General features: G+C 42.7%; 1 protein-coding gene across 1 annotated transcript in view; it reads left to right on the forward strand.

Annotated features, from left to right (window-relative positions):
• Positions 1 to 14890, forward strand: part of DOCK3 (dedicator of cytokinesis 3) — a 455873-nt gene that overhangs the window by 366864 nt on the left and 74119 nt on the right. The window contains exons 21-24 of the mRNA XM_062199955.1: positions 2971 to 3071; positions 3476 to 3557; positions 8861 to 9031; positions 11872 to 12064. Of these exons, the coding sequence (XP_062055939.1) occupies positions 2971 to 3071; positions 3476 to 3557; positions 8861 to 9031; positions 11872 to 12064 (547 nt within the window). The remainder of the gene's footprint in view (positions 1 to 2970; positions 3072 to 3475; positions 3558 to 8860; positions 9032 to 11871; positions 12065 to 14890) is intronic.

Raw genomic sequence — 14890 nt, forward strand, 5'->3', positions numbered from 1 at the left:
TATAACCACCACAAAGAGCAGAAACTCATTCATGCTGGCCTCTAGAGAACTATGCAATTCCAGAGATCTCTGGAAAAATCTCCCTTTACATAGTTACTTCAGAACCAGAGTCTCAGAAGGTGCTTAAAAAGAGTGGACAGTGATCTGAATGTTTAGTAAATTTTACTTAATATAAGGCTACTTCAAAAAGTTCAATGGAAAGTAGAATTGGGACATGCTCAAGCTGACTTGCCCCAAACGGTAGAGTTAGAAACATATCAAGGGATTCCAATTCAATCCCATCAAGGTTGCATGTACCAATGCCATCTCACTAGTCCATTTGATCAATTTCTGTTCACAATCGATCATAATGATAGGACTAAGAATCAAAGGGATCACGTAAACAAGACAAGTGTCTGAAAATACTAACTGATAGAACAAAAAAGGGAGAGAATGGTCCAACATGGGAAGCGAGATACACAGCAGACTCATAGAATGGCAAATGCCCTAAAGAGCACTCTGGCCTCAGAATCAGCCCTTAAGGCATTCGGATCTGGCTGAAGAGCCCATGAGAGTATTTCAGTCATGGAAAGCCAAGACACTCTGTCAAAAAAAAAAAAAATGACCTAAATGAAAGATCTCTGCGAGTGAGATCCCAGTGGAAAGAACAGGTCATCAAAGAAGGAGATACCTTTCTCTGAAGGGAGGAGAGAACTTCCACTTTGACTATGACCTTGTCTAAATAAGATCAGAGTTGGTGAACTCAAAAGGCTTCCATAGCCTTGGCAACTCATGACAGGAGCCTAGGGTGATTATTGACGCCATAAACAAGAGTGTCAATTTGTTAAGTCAACAACAGGAGTCACTGTGCACTTACTCCTCATGTAAGATCTCTGTCCTTAATGTACTGTACATTGTGATTTAATGCTATAAGTAAGATCTCTGTCCTTAATGTACTGTACATTGTGATTTAATGCTATAACTAGTACTCAAACAGTATTTTTCACTTTGTGTTTCTATGTGGGTGCAAACTATTGAAATCTTTACTTAATATATACTAAACTGATCTTCTGTATATAAACAGAATTGAAAATGAATCTTGATGTGAATGGAAGGGGAGAGGGAGCGGGAAAGGGGAGGGTTGTGGATGGGAGGGAAGTTATGGGGGGAGGAAAGCCATTGTAACCCATAAGCTGTACTTTGGAAATTTATATTCATTAAATATTTAATATTAATATTAATAATTAATATTAGCAACACAAAGTGAAAAAAATACTGTTGGAGTACTAGTTATAGCATTAAATAAGAGTGTACAGCACATTAAAGACAGATCCTACATAATATTTTTTTTAAAAATCAATTAATTTTCTATGCCATTTCCAATTAACACCAGGTTTTTTTTTTCATTTCCAATTATCTTTATGTACAGAAGATCGATTCAGTATATAATTAGTAAAGATCTCATCAGTTTTTTAATTAAAAAAGGCCAGCACCGTGGCTCAACAGGCTAATCCTCTGCCTAGCGGCGCCGGCACACTGGGTTCTAGTCCCGGTCAGGGCGCCGGATTCTGTGCCGGTTGCCCCTCTTCCAGGCCAGCCCTCTGCTATGGCCTGGGAAGGCAGTGGAGGATGGCCCAAGTGCTAGGGCCCTGCACCCCATGGGAGACCAGGAGAAGCACTGGCTCCTGGCTTCGGATCAGCACAAAGCGCTGGCCGCAGCACGCCGGCCGCGGCAGCCATTGGAGGGTGAACCAACGACAAAAGGAAGACCTTTCTCTACCTTTCTCTCTGTCTCTCTCTCTCTCACTGTCCACTCTGCCTGTCAAAAAAAAAATAATAATAAAAAGATAAGTTTATTTTGGTGCAGAAAATTGTAAAATTGATACATAATGTGAAGTTTTTTAAAAATTCATGGAAAAGGCATACTGTGAAAAAAAGTATACATGGATTTCAAATTTTTGCACCAAAATAAGCCTGTCTTTATTCCATTTTCCCACAAACTTTTTAAGGTATCTTTGTATATACCAGTCCCAATAGAGGAATATAGCATATATTCAGAGAAAAAAGATACTCCAGCTACAAAATAATAAACAGGGAACTGAGATGAGAGTTAGAAACTTGCATAATTTGGCCAGCACTGCGGCTCAATAGGCTAATCCTCTGCCTGCGGCACCGGCACACCGGGTTCTAGTCCCAGTAAGGGTGCCAGATTCTGTCCTGGTTGCCCCTCTTCCAGGCCAGCTCTCTGCTATGGCCCGGGAGTGCAGTGGAGGATGGCCCAAGTCCTTGGGCCCTGCACCCCATGGAAGACCAGGAGAAGCACCTGGCTCCTGGCTTTGGATCAGCGCGGTGCACCGGCCGCAGCAGACATTGGAGGGTGAACCAACAGTAAAGGAAGACCTTTCTCCCTGTCTCTCTCTCTCTCTCTCTCTCTCTCTCTCTCTCTCTCTCTCTCAGTCTAACTCTGCCTGTCAAAAAAAAAAAAGAAAGAAAGAAAAGAAAAGAAACTTGAATAATTTGCCCCTCTGACTTTTCTTCTTCCTTATTTCCTTATTTTCCCAGCTGCCAGCCCATTTCTGAAGAGCACAGATTTTCATGAGCTCATACAACTCAGAAGACAATTTTTTTTCCTCTAAATTTTTCAAGCTTGAAGGGTCCCCTCAGTGTTTGTCCCACCTATATACAGGTGTTCCTCCATGTACGCCTGTCCTTACTCCATGTTTTACTACTCAGAATTATTGTGAAATGAAAAGCTCAGAGAACACAGGCACAAACTGATGAGTTCTGGGTCTAAACTAGGAGGCTGTGGAAGTAGAAAGATAAAACATAGACACAGAATCTTACATTCACTACCCATGGGGAACACTAAAAGAAACACTAATATTTGCCATTCTCTTCTGCCATTCCCTGAAGAGAAACAAGAGTCTGTTCCCCACTAGGGATAGGTCTAAGTCCTCCAGTGAACCTTCATGCCCTATTCTTCTCCCCAAGGTCTTCATCATCAACCTGCTCCGAGATATCAAATATTTCCATTTCCGACCTGTGATGGACACATATATCCAGAAGCACTTTGCTGGAGCCCTAGCCTACAAGTAAGTTGCATTTGGTATCTTTACTGGGACTTGTATTTGAATAGAAAAATGGGCTTTTAAAAAGTTCAATCACAATCACTTTTCATTTAGCTGGTCTTTAAACCTATTTGTTTTCTTAAATTGTGGTAATGTACATATACATAAAATAAACCTTCTTAACCATTTGCTAAGTATTTGATTCTGTGACATTAAGAACATTGATATTAAGAAAAACATTGGTAATGTGCAACTATCACCAGAATTCCATCCATTTTCAGAACTCTTTTCATCTTGCAAAGCTGAAACTCTAAACCATTCACAATAAATCTGCCATCCCTACTCCCTCAGCCCCTGGAAACCACCATTCTACTTTCTGCATTGCCTTTGGGTTAAAGTGGAGTTTCTGGAACTGTTCTCTTTCCCAGGGAGCTCATTCGCTGTTTGAAATGGTATATGGACTGCTCAGCAGAACTGATTCGGCAGGATCACATTCAGGAAGCCATGCGGGTAATGTACTAAGCTTACTTGACTTAAGGGACCCACCCTTGCAGTTATTTGTGAGTAATGTCAATGGTGCAGTGTGCAAGAAAAGCCAGGACACTGGCTTGCTTTCAGGAATGATTGCCTTGATCTATATAATCCCCCTGTCCTGATCCCAGTTTTACCCCTGAAGACCTTGAATCCTAGTAATTTTATCCTAAAGCTGGAAAGAAGGATGGTGTGCGCATGGCTTCTGGCCATCCTCCCTTGCACTGGTTCTCCCTTCCATGGGCTAAGGTATTGTAACGCCTTCTAAACCAGTGTTGGTAGGCAACAGTGATTAGAATTAAAATCTTCCAATACTAGTCCCTCCTTTGGTGGTTACTAAACATTGTTTTTTGGAATTATTTTAAGTAAAAAGGGCTGTGTGAATGAACTGTATGTGGATATTTTAAGATAAGTTTAAAACCTTGGTCTGAGGAAGAACCTGGGGTCCATGTTTGGGATCATGGCCATTACTTTCTGCCTGAGCAGATTCCCTGACAAAGCATCCCTTTGCATTGCTAGATAGCTTCAATTGGAGTTGACACTTCTGTTGGCAGCTTATTGTCATGACTGCTGCTTCTCCTTTAAAGAACCATGTATGAAAATATTGATTCCATTTTTGATCAACAGTTTTCCAGAAAGCTGAACTTAAAGCAAAGACCTGTTTTCTCTGTCTCTGACTTTTCTTGTACTTGATTTACTTTTTTTAGTTGCTTTTTAATCGTGTATTTCTCACTCTTCCAGTTACCAATTTTTAAAAATGAAAGCCAAGTAGTTTCTCTGTCCTCTTTTACTGTCATATCTTCTTTTTTTAAAAAAAAATATTTATTTATTTTAATCGAAAGTTACAGTTACACAGAGAGAGAAGTAGAGGCAGAGAGAGAGGTCTTCCATCCACTGGTTCATTCCCCAGATGGCCACAACAGCCGGAGCTGTGCCTATCCGAAGCCAGGAGCCAGGAGCCTCTTCCAGGCCTCCCACGCAGGTGCAGGGGCTCAAGGCTTTGGGCCATCTTCTACTGCTTTCCCAGGCCACAGGAGAGAGCTGGATGCAAGTGGAGCAGCCATGTCTTGAACTGGTGCCCACGTGGGATGCTGGCACTGCATGCAGTGGCTTGACCTGCTACGCCACAGCACCGGCCCACTGTCATATCTTCTACCCTGAGTACTGGGCCTGTGTTTTTCTTTTTCTTGTCCACATGGTAACTGATTTAACAGATGATTCCTCAACCATCATCAAATTAAAGGGCAGAATCAAATCATAGATAGATACTCTACCTTTTCTCTCTGTATTTTGTAAAAACGTGAGGCCATAAATCTCATTTTTGCCTTGATTCATACAAACATCTACTGAGGAGACCACCATCTGTCATGGATACCAGGATGAAAAGATGAATGAGACCAGGCATTGCTCTTGAAGAACTCACCCCCAGTGTACCAAAGGGAGGCAGCCACTAAGATGGAAAATTCTCTCTCATTCTTTCTCTCTCTCTCTTTCTCCCAAATAAGTAAATCTTTAAACAATAATAACAAACAAATGAACACTGTAAAGGAAACAAGTTCATAGGATAGACTGGCTGGATGGAAGGGTGTGCTTCAGATCCAGGGTTTATGGAAGGCTTCTCTGAGGAGGTGATCTCTGAGCTGAATTCCCAAGCTGGGTGGGTGAGCATACCAGGCTTAGGAAGTAGCATTATAAAGTTCTGGAAAAGAGCTTATGTTTTCAAGGAACCAAAATGCAGTTGCTAAGTCTGAAGCAGAGACATTCAAATGTTAGATGGGATTATTTAGGGGGTCGTGCTAAATCTTACTAGGCGGTACTATGGAAGTGTAGAATTCTGGAGTTCAGATTGTGGTAGAGAGAAGGAAGAGTTCCATTTGAGGGACCCTTTTCCGAGGTACGTCATACTTGTTCTTGTGATTTCAAGATTGTTTTCTAATATATCTAACACTAAGACTTTATCAGGCCATTTCCTCTTCGTCATCAAATTTCAGTTCATAAGTTCCCTTGACCCAACTAGTAAGTCTCCATCGAATCCTTTTTCATCCTTCTCAAGATGTTTGCTCCTGGGAAGTATCACAAGCTGTAGAACAGGAAGTGCTGGTTATTCTTCTTTATTCAGTATGTCTTGCTGGTCACAATCCCACTTCTTTTACTTTCAGAATCTTTGAGAAAAGCTTACCCTAAAGAAGATGAAAATAAAGGTCCTGTATTTTCTTACTTGATCACACTATTTTTCTCCTTGTAAGTGACCTGTAGTGGGTGTCATTGTGGGCTTGAGTATGATTCTTGGCAACGTGTTCCAAAAACAGCACATTTTTCATTGCTAAGCTATATCCGTTCCTCAACAGAGAGCCATGAAGAGGAAAAATGGAGCACAGTAGAGTTTCTTGTTGATAGAAAGGATGTAATAACTTCTAGGTTGTCTTTTCCTATCAGGTGTATTAACTTAAATGGAAAGAGCCAAGACAGCTACTTCAGCCACAGTTAAGTGCCCCATTGTCTCTGCACAGGATTGGGAACACCCTTGAACTTTGAACAAATTCCACAGAATCCACCCTTCATCTTCTGCCCATCTCTCCTCCCCAAGTTGAGTCTGTCAGAGGTAACCAGCGTCATGTGGTCTCAACCAAGCTGATGTTGATCCTAAAAACAAGAGGAGTAGGCAAGGACAGAGTCAGGTGATGAATGACTAGAAGTGTGTTGTTCTTCATGCCTCATCCAGGTTTGCACAGGCTTATACTCCTGTACAGGGTGTTTTGTATTTTCAGAATCTAATAGAGGAACTAAACCCCCTAGTCCTAAAGAGACGAGCAACTCTGCTGTCCAGTTCTACCCCTCTGAAATTGGTGGACATTTTCAAGCTAGTTGATAATCTCTCAAGGTAACTATTTCAAACTGAAAAAAAAAAAGTGACAGTGATGATGAGGACAAATGTCCTGTTTTGAAATTGGAAGTGTCTATAGCACATAATTAGATTTTTCAACCTGTCAGGTATCCTAAGATTCCAGTTTTTTTTTTAAATGTAGCTTGTTTTCTGTCTTTGTTTCCAGTGGTCACATAGTTGCTGATCCTTTCTGCCCCACTCCTGGGGTTCAGCTTATGACAGTAAGATGTTCAACAGGCTCACCTATACTACTCATATACATGCTGCATTTTTGAAGAATCTCTCTGGGTCTAAGCATACTTTTGTTTGTGTAGGTGACTTAAATGAGACAGCCATTCTGATTTCTGTAGTCTGCTCCAGGGTGTCAGTAAACATTGACTCTGTCTCTCCTTTGTCCTTAGCTGAACCCACAAGTCACCTTGATCATATAAAGTGAGAATTCCTGAGAGAGAAGAGCATGCTACCTGCATTTGCTCTTGTAAATGAAAATTTGTTTTCTTTGTTCTGATAGAAAATGCCTCCTACTACAAAGCATCGCCCAGTAAATGAAGCCCAGCCTAAGAATTGTATGCTTTCTGTTTCATGGGCCTGAGAGTCTCCACAATTATAGACTTACTGAAACAGTGGCAGAGTCTTGTCTGAAAACGTCTCGATTCAGAAATTAACAGACTTCTCACATTCTTTATAGATGGGCCTTAAAAGGCTACTGGAACAGAGACTTTAGCATTTATGGAAACAAAGTCCCCAGTGTAATTTCATCTATAGAATCTTCTGGTGCAATCCTTATAAAACATCTGTGTCTAAACTAGCATTCCTTAATGCCAACTGGATTGTGTGTGGGACACACAACATTAAGCTTTACTTTGCCAAACCTTCTGGCAGATGGTTAGATCATGAACAGTAGCTCAGGACTTGTGTATATGTTTTTTAGTAGCTGAGCACCATTTATTTAATCCTTAGGTAAGTTTCCCCACAGAGTCTCTGCCTCTGCGGTGCCTGGGAAATCTGTGGCATTTCTTTGATCAGTCTCGGGTCTTGAATCTGTTCTCTTAAAAGAGAATTGCTCTGCTCATAAGCATAAACCAAACTTCAGGGACTCAGGCTCGTACTCTGCTTCCCAATCATTTTGCAGGAACCTTGTCTTTTGTATAGTTTGTTAACTGTTTATGGCAGATGCTCTGGCTGGAAGGAGGTGAAGAGGGTGTGTCAGGCATACCAGCTGCTATGCAACCTGTAACAAATTTTCTCCAGACTTTTTGTTTTATTTTTTTTCATTTGAAAGAGACATAGAAATGAATCTCCCATCCTCCAGTTCACTCCTCACATGTCTGTAACAGCCAGGACTAGGCCAGGCTGAAGCTAGGAGCTGAGGTTTCCCACATGAGTAACAGGGACCCTGCTGCCTCCTGGGAGGCACATTAGCAGGAAACTGCAATTGGGGTGTGTAACAGGCACTTGGATGTGGGATGCATGTGTCCAAAAGGTATCTTACTACACTAAACATCTGCCCATTTTCCAGTTTTCTGTAATCCCTGGGAAGAAGGCAAGCTCTGTGTCAGGTCCCAGGTATATCTCAAAGATGTGGATCATTACAGAGGATCATTCCTTCTTGTAGTAAACCCCAGATTGGTTCTTGCGTCTTTGCCTATATTATTTGTAGTATTATTTCCAGACTGGGAAGGAAAATACAGAGAAGCCCAATTCTTTGGATCCTGGATTTTCTTGAATTCAATTCTTTTCATAACAGTATATGACTCCTTAAATCCAACAGCAGAAAACATTCATGAACTCATTTGATGATTCTCTATGAAGACAGCCTCTGCTTAGTAATGATTTGTATTTTTCAGAAAGTTTTGTTTGTTTGTTTGTTTTGTCAGGCAGAGTGGACAGTGAGAGAGAGAGACGGAGAGAAAGGTCTTCCTTTGCCGTTGGTTCACCCTCCAATGGCCGCCGTGGCCGGTGCACTGCGGCTGGCGCACTGCGGCTGGCGTGCTGCGGCTGGTGCACCGCGCTGATCCGAAGGCAGGAGCCAGGTGCTTATCCTGGTCTCCCATGGGGTGCAGGGCCCTAGCACTTGGGCCATCCTCCACTGCCTTCCCAGGCCATAGCAGAGGGCTGGCCTGGAAGAGGGGCAACCAGGACAGAATCCAGCGCCCCGACCGGGACTAGAACCCAGTGTGCCGGCGTCGCTAGGCGGAGGATTAGCCTATTGAGCCACAGTGCCAGCCTTTCAGAAAGTTTTAAAAGATAAAGGTCTGTCTCCATAGTTGGCATTGCTCATCACCTTGATTTTATTGTTGAATTATTGAATTTGCTCTTATCTTTCCTTTAGTTCCCTGCTAGGTAAGTTCCTGGGCATCTTCAGTACATCTCTGTCACTTTTTTCCCACACTTCCAGGCCTTGGAGTACCTTTTCAAGTTCATTGTGCAGTCACGGATCCTATACTCACGAGCCACATGTGGGATGGAAGAGGAGCAATTCCGTTCCAGCATCCAAGAACTTTTCCAGTCCATCCGGTTTGTGCTCAGTCTGGACAGCAGAAACTCAGAAACACTCCTTTTCACTCAGGTCTGTGAGCTGCTGGGAAGGGTTGCTGCTGGATCCTTTGTCTGTCTTAGCAGGTTGTTTATTTGTCTTCTGGCTTCCAGAGTTGAAAAAACCCGGCCAGGATCCTGCTTGTTGGTAAGGGATGATTGACAAGGACACCCTGATAGAATAAAATGTTACTTTTATCTCAAAGCCACTATCCCACAGTTGTCAGATATAAAACCAGCTTAATGGCTTTCTGGTGGAGAAGCACACACTTGTTTTCATGAACCCTCTCGAGAGCAAAATCTTTTAGCCACCATATTATTCAATTTTTTATAAACATGTATATAATATAAACATAGTATATAATCAGAATATTTAAGGAATTTTGCTTCCTAATTAGTCACTATATTAATAACAGAAATTTTTATGTTAGTACTTAGCAATTACAAAATTAAGAATGAAGTATTGAAAAACAGTTGAGACTAGCTAGAAAGCTTTAGCTAAGAATTTGGATTAGATTCTGTTAGAAAAATGAGTTTGGGAAGGCAGTTTGCTGCTTTATGTTAAACTGTCTAGCCAGTTAATCTCTTACCTTCCCTATCAAGGATTCATTACTCCTGTCACAACAGGGTTATTTTCTCTTATAAAATTAATGTTATAATTTTATCTAATGGATTATGGTTATGTCACTTTTTGAAGCCAGCTATTACACCAGCCTGTCAGCAGTGATCAGACAGTCTGTCTTATATCAATTCATTCAATCACTGGTATGTTGTTATTGAGAATGCATGTTTGAACTCTATCTCACTGAAGATTAGAACAGTCTACATTTTTTATTTTCCACTTGCCTATGTGTTGTCCTTTGATTCCAGTTACCTACAGACCCCTCAGGATCAGTTATTGCTGGGAGCTAGACTCCATAAGAGAATAACTCAAGGTTTCCAGGTGCCTCTGTGAGGAACACTCCTTCTGGGATTTCCCCTCCTATGTGCCCCAAGCTACTCATCTCCTCAACATGTCTCTCCCAAAGCCCTCCTCCTGTTCCTTCCAACAAGAGCAAAGGGTACCTACTCCTGCCTTAAGAAAAAATAACAAATATGGGGAGACCAGAGGTAAAGCAAGACAAATATGCTTTCTGGGAACTTAGCAGTGCACCATATTCAGTGGCATGCTCCTACTACATCAGGATAAATAGCTTCAGACTTCTCACAGCTTAGAGCTGGGATCATGTTTCTTGAGCTGCAGGACTCTCAGCAAGAATATTATTCAGGGAGACTTTCTATCTTTGATTATAACCAATGAAAACTGTCAAGGTAAAAATATCCTGCTATCCTGGTGCATAAGCATAAGAAATTTCACCATTTAAGAGAAAAATCAGCTATTGTTTGTTACTGGTTATGAAGCATCTACGTCCCATCCTTTGTCTTCTGTATCTAAGCTGCTAGTGTCTTTGTACTGGTTCTGTTTATTACAAACCAGTCTCCTTGGTATTACATAGGATTACAAATCTGCAAATAGAATTCCCATAGGTTCTGTACTTGGGCCTGACCTGAACACAGCCCACAGTATGACAGACCTGTTCCCATGGCTCAGATTTTCACTTATCTGGGTCATGGTCTACTGCCTGATGAAACAGTAGAGACAAACAAACACCTTCCCTACTTGCCTCACCTTCTTGTCTCAAGGTGACAACTTCTATTTAACTTTATAAACCTTGGGTTAATAGTATAAGAGAACTAAGAAGGGGGAAAAGCCTCCTTCATGCTTCTTCCATTTAGACAAGAGAAGAAAATGAGACCCAGCATTTACTGAGGCCTTTTGTGTTCCAGGCACTCTACTGGAAATTTTATGAACCTAATTTTTTTCCTCATACCAATATCAGGAGATAAGTAATAGCATCATCCCCATTATATAGATGAGAAAACTGAGGATTAGGCAGTAACTCGCCAAAGGTTATGTGGCAGGTAAGTAGTAAAGCTGGGATTTCAACTCATGTTTTTCTAATTCCAAAACCCATTCTCTTTCTCCTACAGTGATCTACCTCCCTAAGGCTCTGGAACTGTTACATTATCAGATTGTCCTCAAGAGGCTACTTCATGGAGCTCAGATCCTAGAAGAAACTCAATATCTATCTATCTCTTTCTGCCCCTCTCCCCAAACCCCAGCTGGCCCTTGCCTGAGCCATCTAAGTCACTGACCTCTAAAGCCACATCATCAGCAATCCTCAAGAGTTCATGGCTAATCAAGTTCACACAATCTCCATCCTTTTTAGTTTATAAATGAGACTGTGAGTCATTATGTAAGAAGGAAAAGTCTTCAGATTCCGTTGTTGCAAATAAATATCTCTTTCTTAGGGAAATGGTCCAGCTTTCAAAGCTGGATTGTTGACTGCAGGGCTGTGAGTCGAGTTTAGCCAATGCTGCTCAAAGGTACTTGACTTTCTCTGCCATTCTTTCTTTGAGAGAATCCTGTTTTGAGATTGGAACCAATATTAGAATGATAAGAGCTTGATCCTAGATACAAACAAAAATCTGAATCATTTTATGAGCATAAAGAGCTATGGATCTTAAGCCACATTGAGCAAATTTATCTTTAATAACCCTTTCTGTGATCAGCAACTCTTTTGGAAAGAGTTGAAAGCTTTAAGTGGGCTGACCCACAGTAAATTCTCTTGTTTTGATTTCCTTTTGGGTTCTCCTTGCCTCATGCTCTAGAAAGGCTTTAGGGCCAGATAAAGTCAAGGGCCAGAGAGGAGCCCACACAAGACAGGGATGCTACAGTGCCTTCTCAACCTCTCACCACATTGTATCCTTGAGCATGCAAGATATGACTCCTACCTAACTTTGAGCTAACCACAACTTCATTTGATTCTTCAGGCTGCACTCCTCAATTCTTTCCCAACCATCTTTGATGAGCTGCTGCAAATGTTCACTGTGCAAGAAGTGGCAGAGTTTGTGAGAGGAACCCTGGGGAGCATGCCCAGCACTGTGCACATTGGGCAGTCAATGGATGTAGTAAAGCTGCAGTCCATCGCCAGGACAGTGGACAGCCGCCTCTTTTCTTTCTCAGGTAAATGTAGTTGGGATGAAAGTTGGAATTGCCTTTTCTCCCGTCCATGATGATAATCAAGTAATAATCAAAGGGTCAGTTTTATTAACCCTCATGCAAGAAAACAGTGACTTTATTTGCAGAGTCTTTTGGAAAACTTAAATGTTAGAAAATGCATCCAGGCTGGCGCCCTGGCTCACTTGGCTAATCCTCCGCCTGTGGCACCAGCACCCCGAGTTCTAGTCCCGGTTGGGGCGCCGGGTACTAGTCCCAGTTGCTCCTCTTCCAGTCCAGCTCTTTGCTGTGACCTGGGAGGGCAGAGGAGGATGGCCCAAGTGCTTGGGCCCTGCACCCGCATGGGAGACCGGGAGGAAGCACCCGGCTCCTGGCTTCGGATCGGCACAGCGCTGGCCATAGCAGCCATTAGGGGAGTGAACCAACGGAAGGAAGACCTTTCTCTCTCTCTCTCTCTCTCTCTCTCTCTCTCTCTCTCTCTCACTGTCTAACTCTGCCTGGCAAAAAATTTAAAAAGAAGAAAATGCATCCAAGACCTAGGCCTACTGCTGCCTTCATAATTTATTCCTAGGGACCTACATCTTATGGCATGTCCATGGCATAGCATATTAATCTGTTCAAGTTTCTATAGTTGGATGACTGACAAATGGAAAACATTTATTTCTCACAGTTCTGGGGACTGGGAAGTTCAGGGATCAAGGCATCAGCCAGTTTGGTGTTTGATGAAGACCCACTTCCTGGTCCATAGATAGCCATCTTCTCTGTGTGTCCTCACATGGCAGAAGGGACAAGAAAACTCCCTTAGGTCTCCTTTAAAAGGGCGCTAATCCCATTGATGAAGACCTGCCCTCATGACCTAATCACCGACAAATTCTATTACTTTGGGAATTAAGTGTCAGCATACGAATTGGGGGCAGGTGTTTGGCCTAGAGGTTTAAGATGCCACATTGGAGTGCCTGGGTTCAAGCTCCCTGATCCCAGCTTCTTAATAATGTGCACATTGGGAGGCAGCAGATGATGACTCAAGTGATTGAGTCCCTGCCAAGTAGGTGGGAGAACTGAATTCAGTTCCTGGATCCCAACTTCAGCCTGCCGTAGCCCAGGCCAGCTGTGGGAACCATTTGGGGAGCAATTTCTCAGATGAGCACGTGTTCTCTTTCCCTTTTTCTCTATAGCTCTCATGAGAGGGAAAGAGAAGGAAAGAAAAGGAAAAAAAAAAAAAACAGTGAACTTAGGGAGGCAAAGATGAAGTATAAAAATTTAGTCTATAGCAGGTAGCACCCCTGTGGGAGCCAGACTCACAAATCCAGCTAGCTACCAAGGATAGAAACTACCACACCCCAGCAGGATGAGAGGATAGAGGGAAAGGAGAAAGATCAAAAGAAGGCTGTAGCTCAAGAGGATAAGGATAAGCCAGGGAAATAAAAGAGGCCCTGAAAGGAGACCCTGAGGAGCCTGTACTTTCTTGTTCCTTCCTTTACCTGTCAGATAGATTCCCTTTCCTCTCTTTGGAAGAGCCACTAGGATTAGAGAGAGAAACTGACAGGGAGCCCTCCATACTCCCAAGGGGTCAGGACAACCCAACTAATACATCAGGCAGCCCAGGCTGCCTTTCAGAAAAAAAACTCTGGATTCATCCCTGAAGCCACATTCTATGTGATCAGGTTTAGCCTTGCCAAGGCACCATGTATTAGATAGCCAAATGTTAAGATCAGTATGAGCCTGGTGCTTTATGTAGAATATCACTATCCTAAAGTAAACTTTTGGGGCACATAAATACATCTGAAATTAGAGCAAAAAGTTATTAAAATTTCTAGAATTAAAATTTTGGTAGCTAACCTTTTAAGTTTGAATTTCTAAGCATAAGAGCAGTAATTTCTCATTTCAGTGCTGCATAAATTTTCACTGACTTTGCCAGTATATGGTACTGCTGATGGTAAAGCTGTCCCCAAGAAAGTCAGCTTTTTTTCTGTCAGTAACTGTTCATGATAAGCACTTCTATCTTAGCTCCTGAACTGACAATTGTATCAGTGGTGTGGGCACTGCCACTGAGGCCATCGCACACACTCAAGCTGTGTGCACTGCTGAGGAAGATGCTTTGAGAACATATGGAAAGGAGGTAGCAGACCATGTCACCATTATACTTGATTCCTAGCTTTTTTTTTTTTTTTTTTTTTTTTTTTTGGACAGGCAGAGTTAGACAGTGAGAGAGAGAGAGAGAAAAATCTTCCTTCCGTTGGTTCACCCCCCAAATGGCTGCTACGGCTGGCGCACTGTGCCAATCCAAAGCCAGGAGCCAGGTGCTTCCTCCTGGTCTCCCATGCGGGTGCAGGGCCCAAGCACTTGGGCCATCCTCCACTGCCTTCCTGGGCCACAGCAGAGAGCTGGACTGGAAGAGGGGCAACCGGAACTAGAATCCGGGGTGCCGGGGCCGCAGGCGGAGGGTTAGCCTAGTGAGCCGTGGCGCCGGCCTGATTTCTAGCATTTTTAAAAATACTCATTTATTTATTTGAAAGGGAGAGTGACAGAGAGGCAGAGAGAGATCTTCCATCCTCTGATTCACTCCCCAAATGGCCACAATAGCGAGGACTGTGCCAGGCCAAAGCCTAGAACTCCATCTGGGTCGCCCACATGGATGCTGGGGCTCCAAGTGCTTGGAACCCCCTCCACTGCTTTCCCTAGGCACATTAACAGAGAGCTGGATCTGAATAGGAGCAGCCAGGACTTGAACTGGCACTCTGATATTCGATGCCAGCTTTGCAAGCAGCAGTTTAACTCATAAGGAAAAAATTTTAAGCCTTGGAGCACGTAATTGGATTTTTAAATGACAGG

This window comes from Lepus europaeus, chromosome 9 (genome assembly GCF_033115175.1).
Source record: "Lepus europaeus isolate LE1 chromosome 9, mLepTim1.pri, whole genome shotgun sequence".
NCBI classification, from domain to species: Eukaryota; Metazoa; Chordata; class Mammalia; order Lagomorpha; family Leporidae; genus Lepus; species Lepus europaeus.